Here is a 17,618-nt window from a genome sequence, read left to right on the forward strand (position 1 = left end):
GCAGATAGAACACAGTATAATTTTATATTCCCCAAGTCCTTTAACAAAAGAAAAAAAAGTTAAATCAAATTTTTGAAAAGGTTCGGAAATTATGGGGTGAAGTTTATTGAAAATTATATTGAAAAGACTTTTGTATATGCTCCATCGAATAAGTCTGTTGTTAGTATATGAATAATAAAATATCCGTAACAATGGTGATGTGTATAATACATACAAAGATTTTTTCTGATATTTTTTATATTAGATATATTTTCTTGAATATTGTAGTTACATGTGCGGAAAAAACTGATACATATTTAACTTTAAAAACAAATACCTACCTTGTCAATACATTTTGTTGTTTGAAAATATTCATTGATTTAACTTTTCCTTTTTTTATTTTGCAGATACAGATTTTCAAAGGACTATTCTCTACGATCAAGAACTGAGAGTTTACGGTGAGGGGATGAGTTTTTTTTATAAACAAAAACAAATTTTAAGAAAAAAAACTTTGCTCGTGATACCTTTTTTATATGTGTATGTTTATTTATAAGTCTTATTATTACTGTTTGTTTTTTTTATTTGGTTGACTTATTAACAACATATTAATAACATTTTTGCACCATATTCTCATTTTGTTTTTTTGTTTCGAGCACAAATTGTTAATAACTAATTTAATATTTATCTGGTAATGGAATTTAAAAACTTTCATCAACGTTTTTGTTAAAAACGTTGATAAAACTGAAAGGAAAAATTAAAATTTCTACCAATACTTGCAACAATTTCTGATATAAGATACTCGTAGTTTCTGTGATTTTTTTATTTTGCTAAATTCTCATGAAAATGATCTTATAAATAGGTTCCTAATATATCAGCTTAACAATACTTTAAAAAAAATGTAAAGTTGTTTTTTTTTTCAAAGTTCGATTTTATACATTTACAAACAAAATAAATCGAACATTATTTAAAAAAAAAATGTACAGAATTATACATTTGTAACTCCAAACTTTTAATTTAAACTACAATACTTCAACATTATTTGTGTGGGTTTTTATTTGAAAAAAAAAAAAAATATTATAACCTCATTTTTACTTATAGAATAGAGTACCTACTTACGAAGCCATTTTCTTAGACATAAATAAAACTAAATAAACTAAAAAAAATAAAATATGCTTGCCCTGTAGGGTGGGTCAAAAAAATGGAAATTCGTTTTTTTGATTTGATACTTCGAAAACTCCATTGCTAGACACCTCTAGAATATACTCACCAAATATGAGCTATTTATCTTAATGGGAAGGTCCTCCGCTCTTCAATTTTCCATTTTTACATCAAGCTTTTACCAAAAAAAAATTATTTTTTTATAAATTGACTTTTTAGCCAATTTTTTTTACATATTCTTGTAGAAAATTGAACGCTCTACAAAAAAGGTTAAATACACTTTTTTGAATTATCTAACCGTATCTTCTAAACGGTTAAAGCAACCAATTTGATGCCACAGACTTTTTTGTAGAACATTTAAGCACAATAATCCATCTTACTAATTTAATAATAATGACTTTTCAGTGAATTAGAGAATTTTTAAAAGTAAAAAAAGTTTTTATATTTTTGTTTAACTTTGACTTCGAATGTCTTTCAAATGGTTAGATTAATGAATAAAATGCACGACTGAGGTCGCACGTACTTGCTCTTGCAGTTTAAAGCACTTTTATGTTAGTCTACTTGTAGATTTTAAAATCTGGCTCTTAATAAAAAAAAAATTGATATTGGGGAAGAGCCGACATTTAGGGCATGAAATTTTTTTTTTGTTGTTTGACTTTTTGAGAAAAATAAAAATGCAGTTTTATTTCCACTGCTTTAAATATTACGTTTACAAAGTTAAATCAAAATCGTTAGAGCTGTTTTCGAGAAATTCGCAATATCGTATTTTTTTGTAGGGTAAAGTCGGGGGATATGGCACCCATTTTTGTTTTTCGTTATTACTTGAGAAATAAAGAAGACATCTATTTCAAACAAAAGCGGATTTATTTTAAAACTATTTCTTAAATACAAAATAGGTAGATAAGTGTAATTCAATGATAATTTCTTGTTATTTTTTGCAAAAATAAAAAACATTAAAAAAAACATGATTGAAAAAATGGAGGGTGATATGGCACCTAATCGAGGGTGATATGGCACCCTATTTCTTTTTGATATTTTTTTGTGACACTTGTTGCATGTATTGTTGAAAGACGTACACGAATCATGAGACCAAAAGTGACATTATGATTACTGCCTTATTCCGCACTTTTCTGCCAATCTGAAAGCTATTTGGCAAACTTTTAGGCTCTGGTCATTTAAGAAGCCTTTTTAATGTAGTGAAGTGTGAAGGGAATCGCAAAATGCTTAGGTCCTGCTTTTTTTGACATTCAGCAGCTCCAACGGCTGCTGTGATCTGGGTTTTAGTCCACTTGGCCTGGTTTGCTGAAGTTTTTTGTAAATACAATTGTCAGTTGAAAAATAAATAGGTTCAAAAGTAGATGCGGGGGAAATGGCACCGGTGCCATATATCCCGATGTTTTTGGGTGCCATATCCCCCATTTGACTACACTTCTGTTTTTTTCCAATGACACGAATAATCACGTTTGCTTAGTTATGGTAATGAGCAAACACAAGAATATAACCGTTACCGTTCTTTTTGTGTTAAAATGAACCCTCTGCGTCAAATACTTTTGGAACCACACGTACAACAATTTTACACAAAAAAACTTTTCGCTCAAATTGAACTCACTTTTTTGTTTGTCCATTTTTAAAATTTTAGTGGCAATGGTTACTGCGGATCCGAATGCATCCACTGATAGCTTACGTCAGACTTAATTCTTTTTTGCTCTTTTTGCTTTGAAAAGAAGTCACTAAGTGGGAGATATTGAAAGGGTGCCATATCACCCGTGGTGCCATATCACCCGACTTTACCCTATGGGAGGTATACGTTCTAAACGAGATATAAAAAAAAACAAAAAAAAAACAACTTTCAGAATTCCATAAAAATCATCTGTATCAAATTTGAAGAAAATCTGTCCACCCGTTTAGGCTGTGGAAATGTGTACAGATGGACGCACAACCGCACAGACGCACAGACGCCACAGTGGGGAAAAGGCGGAAAAAACCCAACTTTCGGAAGTACGATTTATTTTGATACTGCACGTGTTTCTAACAGTAAATTAGTTGAAGAATCAGAAAATGAAAACTGTTTTTCAAAAAAAACAATTGTGGTCCTGGAGATTATCGCTCAAAGATGAAAAACAGTGAAAACTGATAAAAATACAAGTAGTTTCAAAATGATCTATTTTCCTTAAAATTTAAAGGTTTGAACCAATTTTTTTTTGTAAATAGGCCTAAAATAAATTGACAAACAATATGGTACATTAGTTTAGCGAAAAAGAATTGAATACAATTTTTTTGAAAAAAAACATTAAATTTTAGTGACTTTTTAGGTTCAAATTAGGTTTTAACTACTGCTTCCGTCTGCCTCTGTTGGCGGATAGGTTTTCCTAGATAGTATTGAATCTCAGCAATAGTTTAAAAAAAAAATCTCACCCGAAGACGTCCGTATTCGGTTTTTATAGCAATTTCAATCTGAAAAAGTCATTCAAAAAACAAAAACAAAAAAAATTAGGCAAAAAAGAAATATGCAGCTATTTTCGCCAGACAAATCTTTCTAAATGTATTTTGGTATGCTGAATCTGAATGTGAAGTCCGTTTTGCTAAACAGCCCAAAATTTTTGATAAGATTGCAAACAAAAATTTTAAACCCACAATTTTAAAGTTTTTCCCAATTCAGTCGCTGTTGGGATCAGGAGTTTGTGTTAATGAAACCTGCATTGCACATTTACCTATTAAAACAAATGTTTTTTCACTAAGCCACTTTTTTGACTTTATTTATAACTATCGGAATCGGAATACAGTAAAACTGGTTATTTGAAGATTCTCTTATCTTTAGTTCCACTTGTTTCCAAAAAAAGGATGGAATGATTTGATGGAATGTTCCGCTAATTGAAGGAAAAGTTTAGGCTTGGTAGCCGTTTAAATTTTATAACTAACCAAGGAAAAAAAAGTTTCCAAGAAAGTTAAATTTTGAAAAAAATGCCATACCTACCGTTTTTGGACATTTTTCCTTTTTTGAAAATTTTTGATTTTTTTTTTTTTGATTTATGTAAAATTCAAACGGTATTTATTAATAAAATGTTCAAATAAACTCAAAAAAATTTGATTTTTCTAAAAAAGCGATTGGAAGTAAGTCATTTACAGCTGCAAAAACTTGATTTCTGATTTTTTAATATAATTTTTTTCTGAGTGGGCGTGGCAATGGGTGGTCATTGGTGTAGATTTGTCTTGCTATTAGCTACCTTTCCTGCAAATTTCATGAAAATTGGTTCAGTAGTTTAGTTTTAATTGAGTTTTTTCCGGTCTCCCATACAAGTTGCCCCACAGTGAGACGTACAGAAGCACGGACGGAATTGCGAGACCCACTTTTTTGGAATTCTCCATCATCGTAATGTTGGTTTTGATTAAAACCTCAAATTTTTTTTCGACACGAAACCAATACTTGCCCTATAGAGCAAGTAAAAAAGTTAACAAGACCTTTTTTGTGGAGCAATCTGTTTCCTGCAAGAATATGTCATGCGCGTTTGATTATTATAATTTTTTAATTTGTTACAAAATTAAGAACAAAAAACGAATTTTTAAAGATTTTCTCGATTTTTGGACCTCAAATATCTACTTAACGGTTAAAGTGTATTTAACCTTTTTTTTAGAGCGTTCAATTTTCTACAAGGATATGTAAAAAAAATTGGCTAAAAAGTCAATTTATAAAGTCAATTTCCCAAAGAGCTCATATTTGGTGAGTATATTCTAGAGGTGTCTAGCAATCGAGTTTTCGAGGTACCAAATCAAAAAAACGAATTTCGATTTTTTTTTATACACCCTAATGCTCTGACTAAACCATTGCTACTTTTATGAAAACGTTGTTTAATTTAGACAAGATCTTCATCGAACATTTTTATATAAGGCTACATATATTTAAAAAAAAAAATGGCATCATCATAACCCCCTTGGGGGCGCCATCTAGCGTCAAAAAAAAATCGGAAAGATTAGGGATTTTTTTATTTTTTTTTTTTATGTTGTTTTTAAACTTAGGAACTTGATTCTTTAATAACAAACGCCCTAGTATACAATTTGTTAATTTTTGGGCTTGGACCTCGGTTTTTACTAAAGATTCTGTTGCAAGATTAGAAAGCTAATATGACTGTTTTAACTCTTTCTTTAAAATTTAGTTTAATTTTGTATCAAGTATCACACCGAGGTTTATATTTTGCGTGATCAGAAATCTTCAATGATCTCTTTATAGGCGGAATGTTGAAGTGTAGATTGTTCGTAAAAATGGATAGTTCTGTTTTGACAGGTACAAATATTTCCATTATAACATCGTTAGTTTTTCCACTTTAAGAATTGCAATAAAGCTTTTTATGAATCACACTTAATTTTCAAATTTGAGGAAAATCGCTTCAGGAAATGAGATTTTTGTAGAGAAAAACTGAATATCAGGAACTATTTTATTCGTATTCATAGTCATCGCAATGAACCATGTGCTATTGTACTTGTTATAACCTGTGTATAACAGTTATATTGTTATGTTAGTGGTTATGGTTTCGGCTTGGTGAAGGTTTGAATGTGAAAAGAATAATAATAATAATAAATTAATCAATATCCTATTTCTTTAAATAGGTTACTGATTGGTTTTAGAGCAAGACAGAGCCAAAAAACCTTTAGGCAATTTCCTTGAAAAAAATTCATTTAATATTTTACAAGTTCCTGTTTTGAACACAGTATGATGTTCGTTTCATACGTAAAGGTTAGAAAGAAGTGCTTTTCTTATGTTAATCTTGAAAAAAAAAATCCAATATTCTTATTAACAATTTGCACTTAGATTTGTTCTATTTCACTTGAAAAATAAACTTTTGTATGCACCAGATATGTATGTTGCACATTAAAATTAAAATTATTTCAATATCCTCAAGAAAGTTTCCAAACAATAAAAATACCCATACTAATACTATATAACATTTTTTTATTGTTGAATTATAATTTCCATTCATTTTTATTGTTTCCTTGTGTAGTTAGTTTTGTTTGTTTTTCTTTTTTAGTTATTTTAAATTCTTTATGTTTATTTTATCCTTTTTCTTCTTCTTACAGTCTAACATCGACAAGTCCTGTGCCCGCAGCAAACAATGAATAAAATTTGCACGAGATATTGTTCCTATAAAATTTACAATTAAATTTTGTTTTAAGACATATAACTCTTTTTCTACATAATTATAATAAAAACCAAATACATCGGTCCATATTTGTTATATATATATACTTATTTATTTCTTTTTTTCTTAAAGAATAAATGTTATAATTTTTTTTTTATAATTTTAGTATTTTTTTTTACAATAAACAGGAAATACAAGTATTTTTTTTTTATTCTTAAATATTATTATTTTTATATTCTTTATATACATAAATTTATACAAAGTGTAAATAAAATCTTTAATTAAAAACTATGAATGTATATCTTTAATAAACAAAAAATATATAAAATAGTAATTTTCTACTTTTTACAAACATTATTATTATACTTGTAAATTTAATTGTAGTTTGTTTGTTAAGTATAACTATTTTTAAATGTTTATTATATATAAAATTAAATTTAATTCACAAAAAAAAAAGATAAATATTAGAAAATAAATGTACATATAAATTTTAATGTTGACAACTTTGATTTGTCTGTGTTTATATACTTTTTTTTTAACATAAATTGATTTTCTTTCAGAACTGAGGAATATCTGGTATTTGTTCATCCCTAGCATAAAAGATCTGTGAAAAGGAACTCAAGGAGTGAAAGTCATTTTGTATAAACATGATAAAATCAATAAAGTTGTGTTTTTTTTTTTTTATAAAAATCAAGTCAATTAAATGTAAAATTTTCGGAACCAAAAATAAGGAAAGACTAAAATTAGTGTAAAAATCGAAGAAAATATGAAATAATATTTATGTGTGTACTGTGTATGTTTAAATTCAATAAAGCTTCAAATTAAATTACTTAATTCTACATAAATTGGTTTAAATTTTAAAGAGCACCCAACTTTTTGGCTACATTCATGAAAGAGACCTTTTTTTGATGCCTTATTCGATAGAATTGGAAGAAATTTGTTCACTGAATTTTTCTCCGAAAATTAAAAAAATAAATATATATACTTATTTATATATGGATAGGTCTGCTCACTACAAACTCATATCTTTATACAATAACTTGTTTCGATACTTGGATCCGAAGATACATATATCTGCTTCCGAATAAGAAAAAAAAAACATAACTGGAATTTCAAATATCTTTGCAACCAGTACTTAAAGGAACTTTTGGTTTTTGTCCATTTATAGAACTTAAAGAGACCTTTTATGTTAGGTTTCACTAATTTTTAAAATGCTTTTTTCGGAAAGTTTTTCTCAAAAATCTATAGAATATTGATATTTAGTTTTATAAGACAGAAAATTATTTGTTTTAAAACATTTCTACATAAAAAAAAATGTATTCTTAAAAAAATCGTTTTCAAAAAGTGCCAGGTACAAAAGGGGTACCTACATTTAACAATGGTGGATTAAATACTATAACGAATCTAACAATTCTGTTTAAATAGAAACAGCGCCACTAAAGGAGTCTGATTGGTAGTAACACACACAAGTTGTTGCTGTTCATTCAAAACCGTCAACATAAATTATTTCATTTATAAACATAAAAACTCAGAGGTCGAATCGACTAAGGCTATGTTATTCGCTTTGACAAAGCAATATACAAATGTCTTAAAACTTTCATAAGACAATCCATGTTCGTAAAAAGAACACTTTTTCAGATATCTTTTTTCTACCACTTTTTGTTAAGGAAATAGCTTTTTGACTGTTTTCTAAATTTACCTCAGTTTCCCCTTCTAAAATGTCAAATTTCGACAAAATCCTGAATATGCAAATTTTTAAATTTAATTTTCTCTGACATAATTTTTTTTTTACACCTCTAAAACTTACCATATAAGAAGGGTGGCGTTGTCGAAAAAACTCAAAATATGAACTTTAATGCGTGGCAACCCTATGCCTTGATAGGATGTCACCAGGCAACCCATGTGCAAACTGTTTCTTTAGACACTACCCTTAGGAAAATATAGCTTTCAACTGGTATAAAGACGTGGATAGGTCGTCCTATGACGGGATTTTTTCCTTTAATATATTGAAATACGAAAATAGGTACCTTTTCAAAAAATCCCTCCGCGAAAACGGTAAGTTAAATTAAAAATTTGACAAATACGTGTCAAGTTATTTTATTTTTTCTAACTTATCAAACAAAAAATATTAAAAAAAAATTTAATACTGATTTCTGGTGAATTATTTCTCAAATATCAAATTGGAGTATCATGACTTAATAAAGACTATGTCTCGAGTTGTAGATTTTTTACATTTTTTTTTTTTTGTATGTGTGGCTTTTATATTTTTATAATATCTATCGAATCCAATTTCAATTTTATTTCTATTACGTTTTGTTTAGAAAATAGATTTTTGCCCATTTTCTAAATTTACCTTTGTTTACCCTACTTTTGTTTACTACTTCAAATTTTAAAAAATCCTGAAAATTAAAATTTTCAAATTAAATTTCCTATGACATAATATTTTTTTTTATAACTCTTTGGCCATATAAGCAGGGTGGCGTATTCAAAAATAGGGAAAACTAAACTTTAAGGCCTGGCAACCCTATGCCTTGACAGGATATCGCTTGGCAACCCATGTGCAATTTATTTCCTTAGACACTACCTTTCAGAAAATATAACTCTCAACTGGTATAATGAGGGTAAGATGAGGGTAGGTCGTCCTATGGCCGGATCTTAGACTTTAAGGAAGACTGCCAAACTTCATAACATTTCATTAAATCAAACTAAGCTTCTTCCATCATCAAATCTTTCCTTTTTGTTAGTAGAGCTTACCCCAAGTAACAATTTGGCTTGCATAAGGTCCAATTTTTTTTGAAACTACAAGCTATTATAGTTTGTATAGGTTTAGTTTAAGGCTTCATTACGCAAGTCAACCATTTTGGAAAAAAAGGACGTCTCCTTAAGACTTCCTAGAAGTGTATAGAGGAAGCCTTGTAAATTTTTGTTAAAGAAGGCCTTTTTAAGACCTTTTTGAACCGTTCTAAGGAAGCCTCGTATTTTCAAGTGACAGAAGGCCTCTATAAGCCCCGTTCCAAGAGGTTCTTTTAAGTATGCAATGTATTTATCTTTTAAGTATCCAATATTTTCTTCTTGTAAGTATGCAATGTATTTTCTTAAAATAATGCATTTTTTCTTGTGCATTCGAAAAAAAAAACATTGCATTTTAATGTGAGGTATCAAGTAGCTCACTTTTTTCCACTCATCTAATGTTAGAGTATGGTCTACTGGTAGAGTGCTGTTCTGGTATGCGGAGGTACGTGGGATCGATACCTGGACGTGCCATTTGTGAAATTTAAAAATTTAATCTTTTTCAATTAAAATAAAATTCTTCCGATTTCAGAACAACAGAAAAAGAATCGCAATGGCCAAATAAGAAGAAAAAAACGAAATAGAAAAAAATTAAAAAAAAAAAATTCATAAATTCAACATCTTATGGCAACCTCAATAAGGCCTTATTATAACATCCAATGGAAATGATAGTTTCCTTACCGAAGCTAAAGCCTCGTTAAAATGTTTCGTTGTTTTGTAAAAAGAGACCTGCATAAGGTCGTTTTACGCTGTTCGTCAGAAGCTATTAGCTCATGGATTACCTATGGAGGAAGGTCTTGAAGAAATTCGGTAATGTGCGCCAAAATTATTTGTCCTTCTTCTTATACAAGTCAAAAAATAGTTTGCATTGAACCTTATACAAGTTTAATTGTTACTTGGACTCTACCTAAATCATTAAGAATTGAAACTTTATATTGCTAAGTCATAAAGGGTATCTCTCTCCAAAATATTTGTTTCACAACGGCTTACATAGAACTTTATTGGGTTTTGACTACAAGATGATAAATGATATACCTAATGTCATATGCATATAATGACAACGTCATAAAGCACCATTTCCGAAAATGCACTAAATTTCTAAAAAAAACAAATATTTATCAAATTTATATTGAGTTTTCAATCTTATTATTATTATTTTTTTTTTTTTCAATTTCACTTGACCATCAAGTATCAAATAATAAAAAAAAAAACGAAAGTCTCAAATGTCAAGTTCAGCATTTAAATTCAATTTCATTGAAAAACCCCATGATACTTAAATTTGTTGTTGCTTATTGTTTTATTAATTGTCGCTGTCCGAGAATGAAAGGCGATAAAATATTCACTTCCTCCGAATATTATGACGTATGTATTTTGTAGTTGTATGGTAATAGAGGAACACTTTGGAATTGGAACAGAACAATTGTTTTGGTTTAGTGGGTTAACATCGCCATCGCGTACTTGAGGGCCATCATCAGTCACACGCACATTAATCTTTAAAGCCCGAAAGTTGAATGAACGCCTGATGTCACATGTTTTTTCCATTTACAAAGATTACAACAAAATGTAAATAACGTCTTGACTTGATTTACATACTAACCTACATACCTACAAAAATTAATTGTTATTGTTTTATAAGGCTTGTTGAAAGCAAGGTCATCATCATCAGCGCGGATTGTGAAACTGAATCATGCATCAATAAATAAAAATTATTTAAATCTTTCTTTCTCTCTCTTTCTCTCTTTTTCTATCTCGTTTTGTTTTGCTTATCAGCAGCATGATGGAGCTTATAATTTTAATATTCTTATCAGTTACCTAATTTTACTGAGAATAAGTTTGCTATTCTAAAACTAAGTTTTATTATAGCCTTAAAAATAAAACTCAAGGTAGTTTTTGTTTTTTTTTTTTTAATAATTTTTATAAATAAATTTTTAAATGAACCTTGGGTCTTTGTTTTATTTTTGAACCTCACACGTGTGGTAAATTTCGGTTTGGGAATTTTTCGACTTTGAAGCGTTTCTAAGCCTGAAAAAAAAACTCTTCCTTTATAGATTTGTTTATTTTTACTTGATGATGAAATGATGCAAAAAATTAAATTGCTGGTCACATGGGTGCTTATCGTTTGGTCACATTACCACTTGCACATGTTTGTCCCTGTTAGATCTAGTTCTTGCAAGATATTACTCCCAGTAATAACCAAAAAAGACTAGAATGAATCATTGAGATTGTGTTCGACTTTATTTCAATTAATAAAAAGTCATCAAACAGATCTGTTAAGAAAATTCATTCTAGGTTCCAGGAATTTGAGAATTAATCAAGTAATGAAGGAGACTTCTTTGATGAGTATTGACAGTAATTGTTATTAATTTGGAAAAATGTTCAAATTTATGTCCTTGATAGTGCTAAAGCCTTTGATACTTACAAGTTTTCTAAAGATTTAAATTTAATATATTCGTTTGGAACTTTTTCATATTTTTGTTAGTTTAAATTTTAAAGTTAAAAATAAAATAAAAACAAAACATTTTATTTTTTTACAATTAAATAAAACTTAAAATAAATTTTATTCACAGACATAGTATAAATAGAATAGGGCTTTCTTCTTATAATCTACAGTCATTAACAACAATCAAGCTAAAGTCTCCATTTAAAATAAATTTGCAACTTTATATACAAAAATAAAATAGACTCATCCATAGGTTATGACTTTTCTTTGGTTTTTTGCACAAGGAAAGGTACTTAAATCAAAACACAACAAAATTGTCCATCTTTGCAGTCTGTTCCAGGCCTAATAAGTCTTGCTGGGCATCTATCTTTGCAATCACCCATGTGTTGGCGGCAAGGTGCTGGCCTTACGGGTACTTTAACAAAATAGTTCAAGTTGATTTTTTTTTTAATTAGGAAACTATTCGAATTCTTACATTCATAGCAGCATTCAACACCTAAGTGCTTATTTGATGGACAAAGGCCTGATTTTGATGATGTTTCGAGACAATCACTTCTATGCACGCAGAGTCCACCGAGCATGGCACATTCTCTGTCATTACGGTATACTTTCACTCCTTGGACCACTGGAATAAGATTAAATGTCATAAATAAATAAATAAATTCTATACAATTAAATCAAGAAAAGTATTGTTAATTGTTTTAGAAGCCAATTCCTCTTTAGAAACTGGCTTAAGGAATTAATTTTCATTTAACATTAGAATTCAAACTATATTTTCTTTTGAATAAAAAATTTAAAAAAAAATAGGTTAATCCAGGCTGTTTTTGTGATAGGTAAGAAAAAAAGTTCTGTAACTATCTACTTTACAAAAATTTATTTAACTCATCAAGATCTCTCAACCCATACAAATTAACCCGATTTCCTTGTTCCCTAAGGCGACTAAAAAAAGTTCTATAACACATCATTAATATGAGAGTTGAAAAAAACCCGTTTTCAAAAGAAAATGTTGAAAAATTAATTTTGGATTTTTTTTTTTTAAACAGAAGAGACCTAAATTTGTGGTTATAGTTTGATTCAATCAATGTAAAAATACGGAATGTTCGAAAACGTTCACACTGTCTACCAAAAATTAGATCCTTAATAAGGCTTCGATTGGCACTCTCTCAAGTCTTTTTTTTATATTTAGGTACTCTGGAGAATTAAAAAAACTTCTGATTTGGTCTTCATTTTTCTTTTTCAAACGAAATAAAAACAAAGTAAAATACAAAAAAAAAAACAATGTAAAATACAACAACAAAAAAAACAACATGTAAGTTTTTAAAAATTAGACAAATTGTATAAAATAATAAATAAAAAAATTTTTTTCATAATGTTAAATAAAGATCATAAAAACCAGTGAAGAATTCGTGAGTAGCAACAAAACGTTTTTTTATTTGCATTTAAAATCAATTGACCAAAATAGCCTGCATTACCAAATATAAAACTACGAAATAAACTTAATTTGAAATGGTTCTTCAAAGAGTTTCTATTGGATTGCAATCTGGGAAAAGTTCGGGTTACTCCATAAATCTTATGTTTTTGGACTAGAAACCATTCCAAACACTGCTAATTGAGTGAAATTACCTCCTTTTCTTGATGAAAGTTGTGGGATTTGTGTAGGTGAAGGTAAATGAAAGATTAACGTCACTGAAAAAAAGGGTCATTATAATTTAAAATAAACTTGAAGAATCCTAAACCCTAATTTCTTCACAGTGCATTATAAAATTTAAGTTGCTATGTATTAACAACAGAAAATTTTAAAGTTTCTTATGAGATTTAACAGATTTCCTTTAATAATACACTTTACTTTTACATTAACCCTCTGTCAGCACACGGGTGCGAATTTGGCAGGACAAAAATAAAAAAAAGTGGTCACAAAAAAGTCTCTTTATAAGGGTGAAAATATTTTTTTTCGGAATTGTGAATACAATATTCGAATTCGTCGGAATATTCTACATAAATTTCATACTTGATTCTCTATAAAATATTGTGACCGAAAAAAGTTCTAGCGACATGAAAAAGTATAAACCAAATTCGCACCCGTGTGCCTATCACGTCACAAAAAAGAGGTGTGCCTACAATGGGTTAGCCCATTTCATGGGCCAAAGAACCCAAATTGCCACTCTCCTTCACCTTCCAAAAATTAAAATGTTCTTAATGTTTACTTTATAATATGACTTGTTTAAGGCTACTCTTCCCACAAACAATTTTAAACATGTTTGTCAAACATGTAAACTAAAAAAACGTGATGATTTCGACCCATTAATTAAGGTTATAATACAGTCATACTTTTAGGCTGTCTGATTTTCAAGCTGAAGGACAGACAAACCTTCTCTTTCATAATTTCATTTCACAAAATTGGTCTCGATATATCAATCGAAGATGACATGATTGCTATCTCAAGATCAATTTTGTTACGAAATTACTTGACATAATTACCGATATCGAGTAATAAAAATTGTAAGTGCTGTTGCCTACTCACGATGTGTAAACATTATGAATATTGAATTATTACAAATTGTTTGAAGTCTGCTCACACATTGGTGTCAAGCAAGCCACTCCAATACTATACCATAAAGATGTTTTATTTATTATACTAATAGCTAGTTGTTATGCTATGGTAAATCCCACATGCTGAAAACTAACATAACATCGCATAAATAAAAATTTTGATTTATTGCTTGTTTTATACTATGTTCCTCTCCAATTTATAATTGAATCACAAATACCACGTCAAGATTAACTTTTCTGGAAACAAATTGCGAATAAAGCATTTTGAAGCTCTTTCACCTAAATTTAATTATAGTAATATTTAGGCATTTTCTACGGATCGCACTATAAAATATAATTTAGGCACGAATATGTAAAGTTCTATGTTTCCCAATTGCATTTTACGTCTGAAAACCCAGAGAGTTATAAATTCGCAGGAAGAACTTTAAAAATTGTATTCTCTTTTGAAAATGGGCACTACACTGAACCAAATCCTTACGTAAATACAACGAAAAAATTCGTTGAGCCAACGAAAATTTAATTAATTTTCAGCCGATGAAAAATTTAATTGGCTCAACGAAATGGCTTTCATACGTTAATGAAGAACTTCATCAATCAACGAAAACTGTAGTATTTTAATGAAATTTTTCATAAAAATTTTTGATCGAGAGTTAATGAATTTTTACATCACTTTACGAAATTTTTCATCGATTAACGTAAAATTTAATTAACCACGGTGATATTTTTCGTTAGTCAATGTATTTTTTGATTAATTTATGAAAGAACTTTCGTTAGCTAACGAATTTTTTCGTAAATTTAATGAACATTTTTATTAAATTACGAAAAAATATTTGTTAGCTAACGAAACTTTTCGTTGTATCAATTGTATTTTTTTATTGGACTTGTTAAATTATTAATTTAATATAGTCCAAACCAAAAATTGGCGTTTCGACCCGGTGGAGCTCACTTAAGTCAACTGATGAGTCCGACTTATCGTGAGACACCTTGTCAATACGCAAATATTTTTTATATTCAGCTCAGCTTACATAGATTTTTAAACAAAAACCTAATGTGAACTATATAAAGCAAGATTCAATTTTTAATCATTAAAACAGAAATGCACCCAAGTCTAGGTTTTTTTTTTTTGTAAGGCAACGATTTTTTTCGTTAACTGATGTATTTTTTCATAAGCCAATGTAATATTTAATTAGTATATGAAGAATTTTCATAAGCTTATGAAGATTTTCGTTAGTTAATGTTGAATTTCATAAGTTAATGAATTTTTTCGTTACTTAATTAAAACTTTAATAAAGTAAGGAAAAAATTCTTATTTTTATTCTTTAAAATGAGTATGAAATTTTTCGTTAATTGATGAATCTTTTCATTGAATTGGATTTTTTGGCACTAAAAAGGGAGAAAAAGTGTATGAAACGTTTTCATTAATTGATGAAGGTTTTCATATTACGAAAAATTACATATTTTCGTTGAGCCAACGAAAGTTTCGTTGGGCCAACGAAAATGTAGTGTATGAAACGATTTTCGTAAATTACGAAATTTATTATTTTCAGTGTACAACTGATATGAACATAATGTACAAACATTTTTCCAAAATTTTTTACACATAATTCTGGATTTGAGGCAAAATTTTTAAATGCAAGAAGAATAAACCTCTTCTTTCTGTTGAAATATTTTTACCGACTTCCAAAAAGGAGGAGGTATTCAATTCGTCTGTATTTTTTTTTTTTTTTTTTTTTTTTGTTTGTTACCTCATAACTTTTGACTGAGTGAACCAATTTTGATAATTCTTTTTGTATTGGATGTGGTCCCATTTCATAAAAAAAGATTATTTTAAATCATTAGAGTTGTTAACTTTTGAGAAAATTGATCCTCCAGCTAACTCGTTGGAAAAATGTCCTAATCTTGATCTGCGAAATCTTTTGGTAGTTAGCATTTATTTTATGAAATCTAGGCCCAATTCATGCACTGCCCATTATATTTAAAGTCTCCATTTAAAATTAAAAAACTATCTTAAAATTTTAAGATTTCCCTTATTTAATAGCGACTTTAAATTTAATGGGCCTTAAACAATTTTTTTTTTTTCTTTAATTTGAATTAAAAAACCAAAAATAATATGACAGCAGCAGAAGTAAAAGTTAAAAAAAAAACAAATCTGCAATACCCGGAGCAGCTTGGACCAGTTTTCCAAATATTCGACATTCTTTGGTTAACTTGCTCAACTTAAACGAAACCATATAATTTCGACAGCATAAATCGATTAGAAACTTTTCAAAATTTTAAAACTCATCTCAAAATCTCCCATGTCACACACATTTTTTTATTTTTTATCACATTACATTTTCCATATTGTTAAAAAATTATTGCTAACTATATAATGCAAGCTTGTAAACAAAAAAAAAACCAACATTCGCAATATTATAAACTGCAACATCGATTTTAAATAGCAAACGTGGATAACAAAACAATTACAATGTATATTTGAATTATATACAAAATAAAAGTACACAAATTACACAAAAATATTGCATAATGAATTATTCACATCATCATAATAATCACTTATTTTTGTTTTCATGAACAAAAGGTTTCGAAGTTCAAACTGATAAACTATTGAATTCATGAATTTTCAAGTTTAAATAGAAAATAAAATTAAATGTTCCAAAATTCACATCGTTCACCATAACCACATAATAAGTAGGTACACATTTCATAGGGCCTCTAGTTCAAGATCACCGTAAAACTTACTTTGGGTATCATATAGCACTTCATTTTCTTCAGTTTTTTGTGCTAAAATTCCATTAATAAACATTAATAAAAATAGTGTTAATGCTGTTTTTGATTTAGCCATGATTTATTTTTGTTTAAGTTAAAAATTGTTTATATAGAGATATTTTTGATTTTTTCTATTTGTGAAGAAGATTATTTATTTATTTATTCACTCTCTCTCGGCTCGAATTTTTCAACTGTTAACACTTCACTAGATCTTTCTCAACTGAGTGTTCTAAATTCCAGAGCGATTCCTTTTAAGCAAAGTTTCAATTAATATTTTTTTTATTTATACAAAAACAAAAAAAAAAACAATAAAAAAAAACCTATAAGAACAAAAAAAAAAAAGTACACAACTTGTGCTGAGCGGGCTTTACTTTGCGATTATGATTTGAATTCCGATTCCGCGCCAAATAAACTATATTCGCCGCACTTCTTCACTTTCGCTTCAAAATCAACACTGTTTGCCCGATTGACGGTATATGGGCAGCTGAAAGATACAAACAAAAATCAAATACTCGTACTCGTATACTGAACTGAAACGCTTTCGTTAATAAATTCATTTGAAGAATTACAAACAACAATAATTATTATTAAATAAAAAAAAAAGAAAAAAAGAAAATAGTTTGGCAGAATACTATATGAATAGGGGAAAAGAGGGCATAAGAAACTTTGAGGTCAAAAATTTAAGAATTATTTGAAATCAGTAAAGAATAAAAGACACCGAGTTAAATTTCCGTTGATTCTTTTTTAGAATCCGAATTTACACCCTTCTCCCCTACATACGCATTTCTATCTAATTTATG

The 17,618-nt window shown here is 28.6% G+C and overlaps 2 protein-coding genes across 7 annotated transcripts in view; one reads left to right on the top strand and one right to left on the bottom strand.

The window, feature by feature from the left end:
- The window catches only part of LOC129914590 (diuretic hormone receptor), a 93,062-nt gene extending 86,633 nt beyond the window's left edge, over positions 1 to 6,429 (top strand). For 2 of the 6 annotated variants that reach the window (XM_055993913.1, XM_055993922.1), the window contains exons 12-13: positions 387 to 437; positions 5,740 to 5,830. In XM_055993913.1, the coding sequence (XP_055849888.1) occupies positions 387 to 437; positions 5,740 to 5,797 (109 nt within the window). In that variant the 3' untranslated portion in view covers positions 5,798 to 5,830. Of the gene's footprint in view, positions 1 to 386; positions 517 to 5,739; positions 5,831 to 6,207 lie in introns of those variants that run through there. The other 4 variants (XM_055993931.1, XM_055993947.1, XR_008772209.1 and 1 more) reach the window with 3 other exon arrangements.
- Positions 6,430 to 11,737: 5,308 nt separating this feature from the next.
- LOC129907068 (U-scoloptoxin(19)-Tl1a) lies at positions 11,738 to 16,995 on the bottom strand. The gene is made up of 3 exons (XM_055983111.1): positions 16,792 to 16,995; positions 11,975 to 12,124; positions 11,738 to 11,914 (listed from the first exon to the last, which is right to left on the bottom strand). The coding sequence occupies exons 1-3, from the start codon at positions 16,892 to 16,894 to the stop codon at positions 11,793 to 11,795; spliced, it is 375 nt and encodes a 124-aa protein (XP_055839086.1). The 5' UTR covers positions 16,895 to 16,995; the 3' UTR covers positions 11,738 to 11,792.
- Positions 16,996 to 17,618: the final 623 nt, after the last annotated feature.

This window comes from Episyrphus balteatus, chromosome 1, assembly GCF_945859705.1.
Source record: "Episyrphus balteatus chromosome 1, idEpiBalt1.1, whole genome shotgun sequence".
NCBI lineage: Eukaryota > Metazoa > Arthropoda > Insecta > Diptera > Syrphidae > Episyrphus > Episyrphus balteatus.

What these genes read in the sequence shown, in the direction of transcription:
- LOC129907068 (XM_055983111.1), bottom strand. Translation starts at nt 16,894, where the DNA reads ATGGCTAAATCAAAAACAGCATTAACACTATTTTTATTAATGTTTATT. An exon ending in AGTGCTATATGATACCCAAA is followed by an intron (nt 12,125 to 16,791) that starts GTAAGTTTTACG and finishes ATCTTATTCCAG; the next exon opens with TGGTCCAAGGAGTGAAAGTA. An exon ending in TGTTGAATGCTGCTATGAAT is followed by an intron (nt 11,915 to 11,974) that starts GTAAGAATTCGA and finishes ATTTTGTTAAAG; the next exon opens with TACCCGTAAGGCCAGCACCT.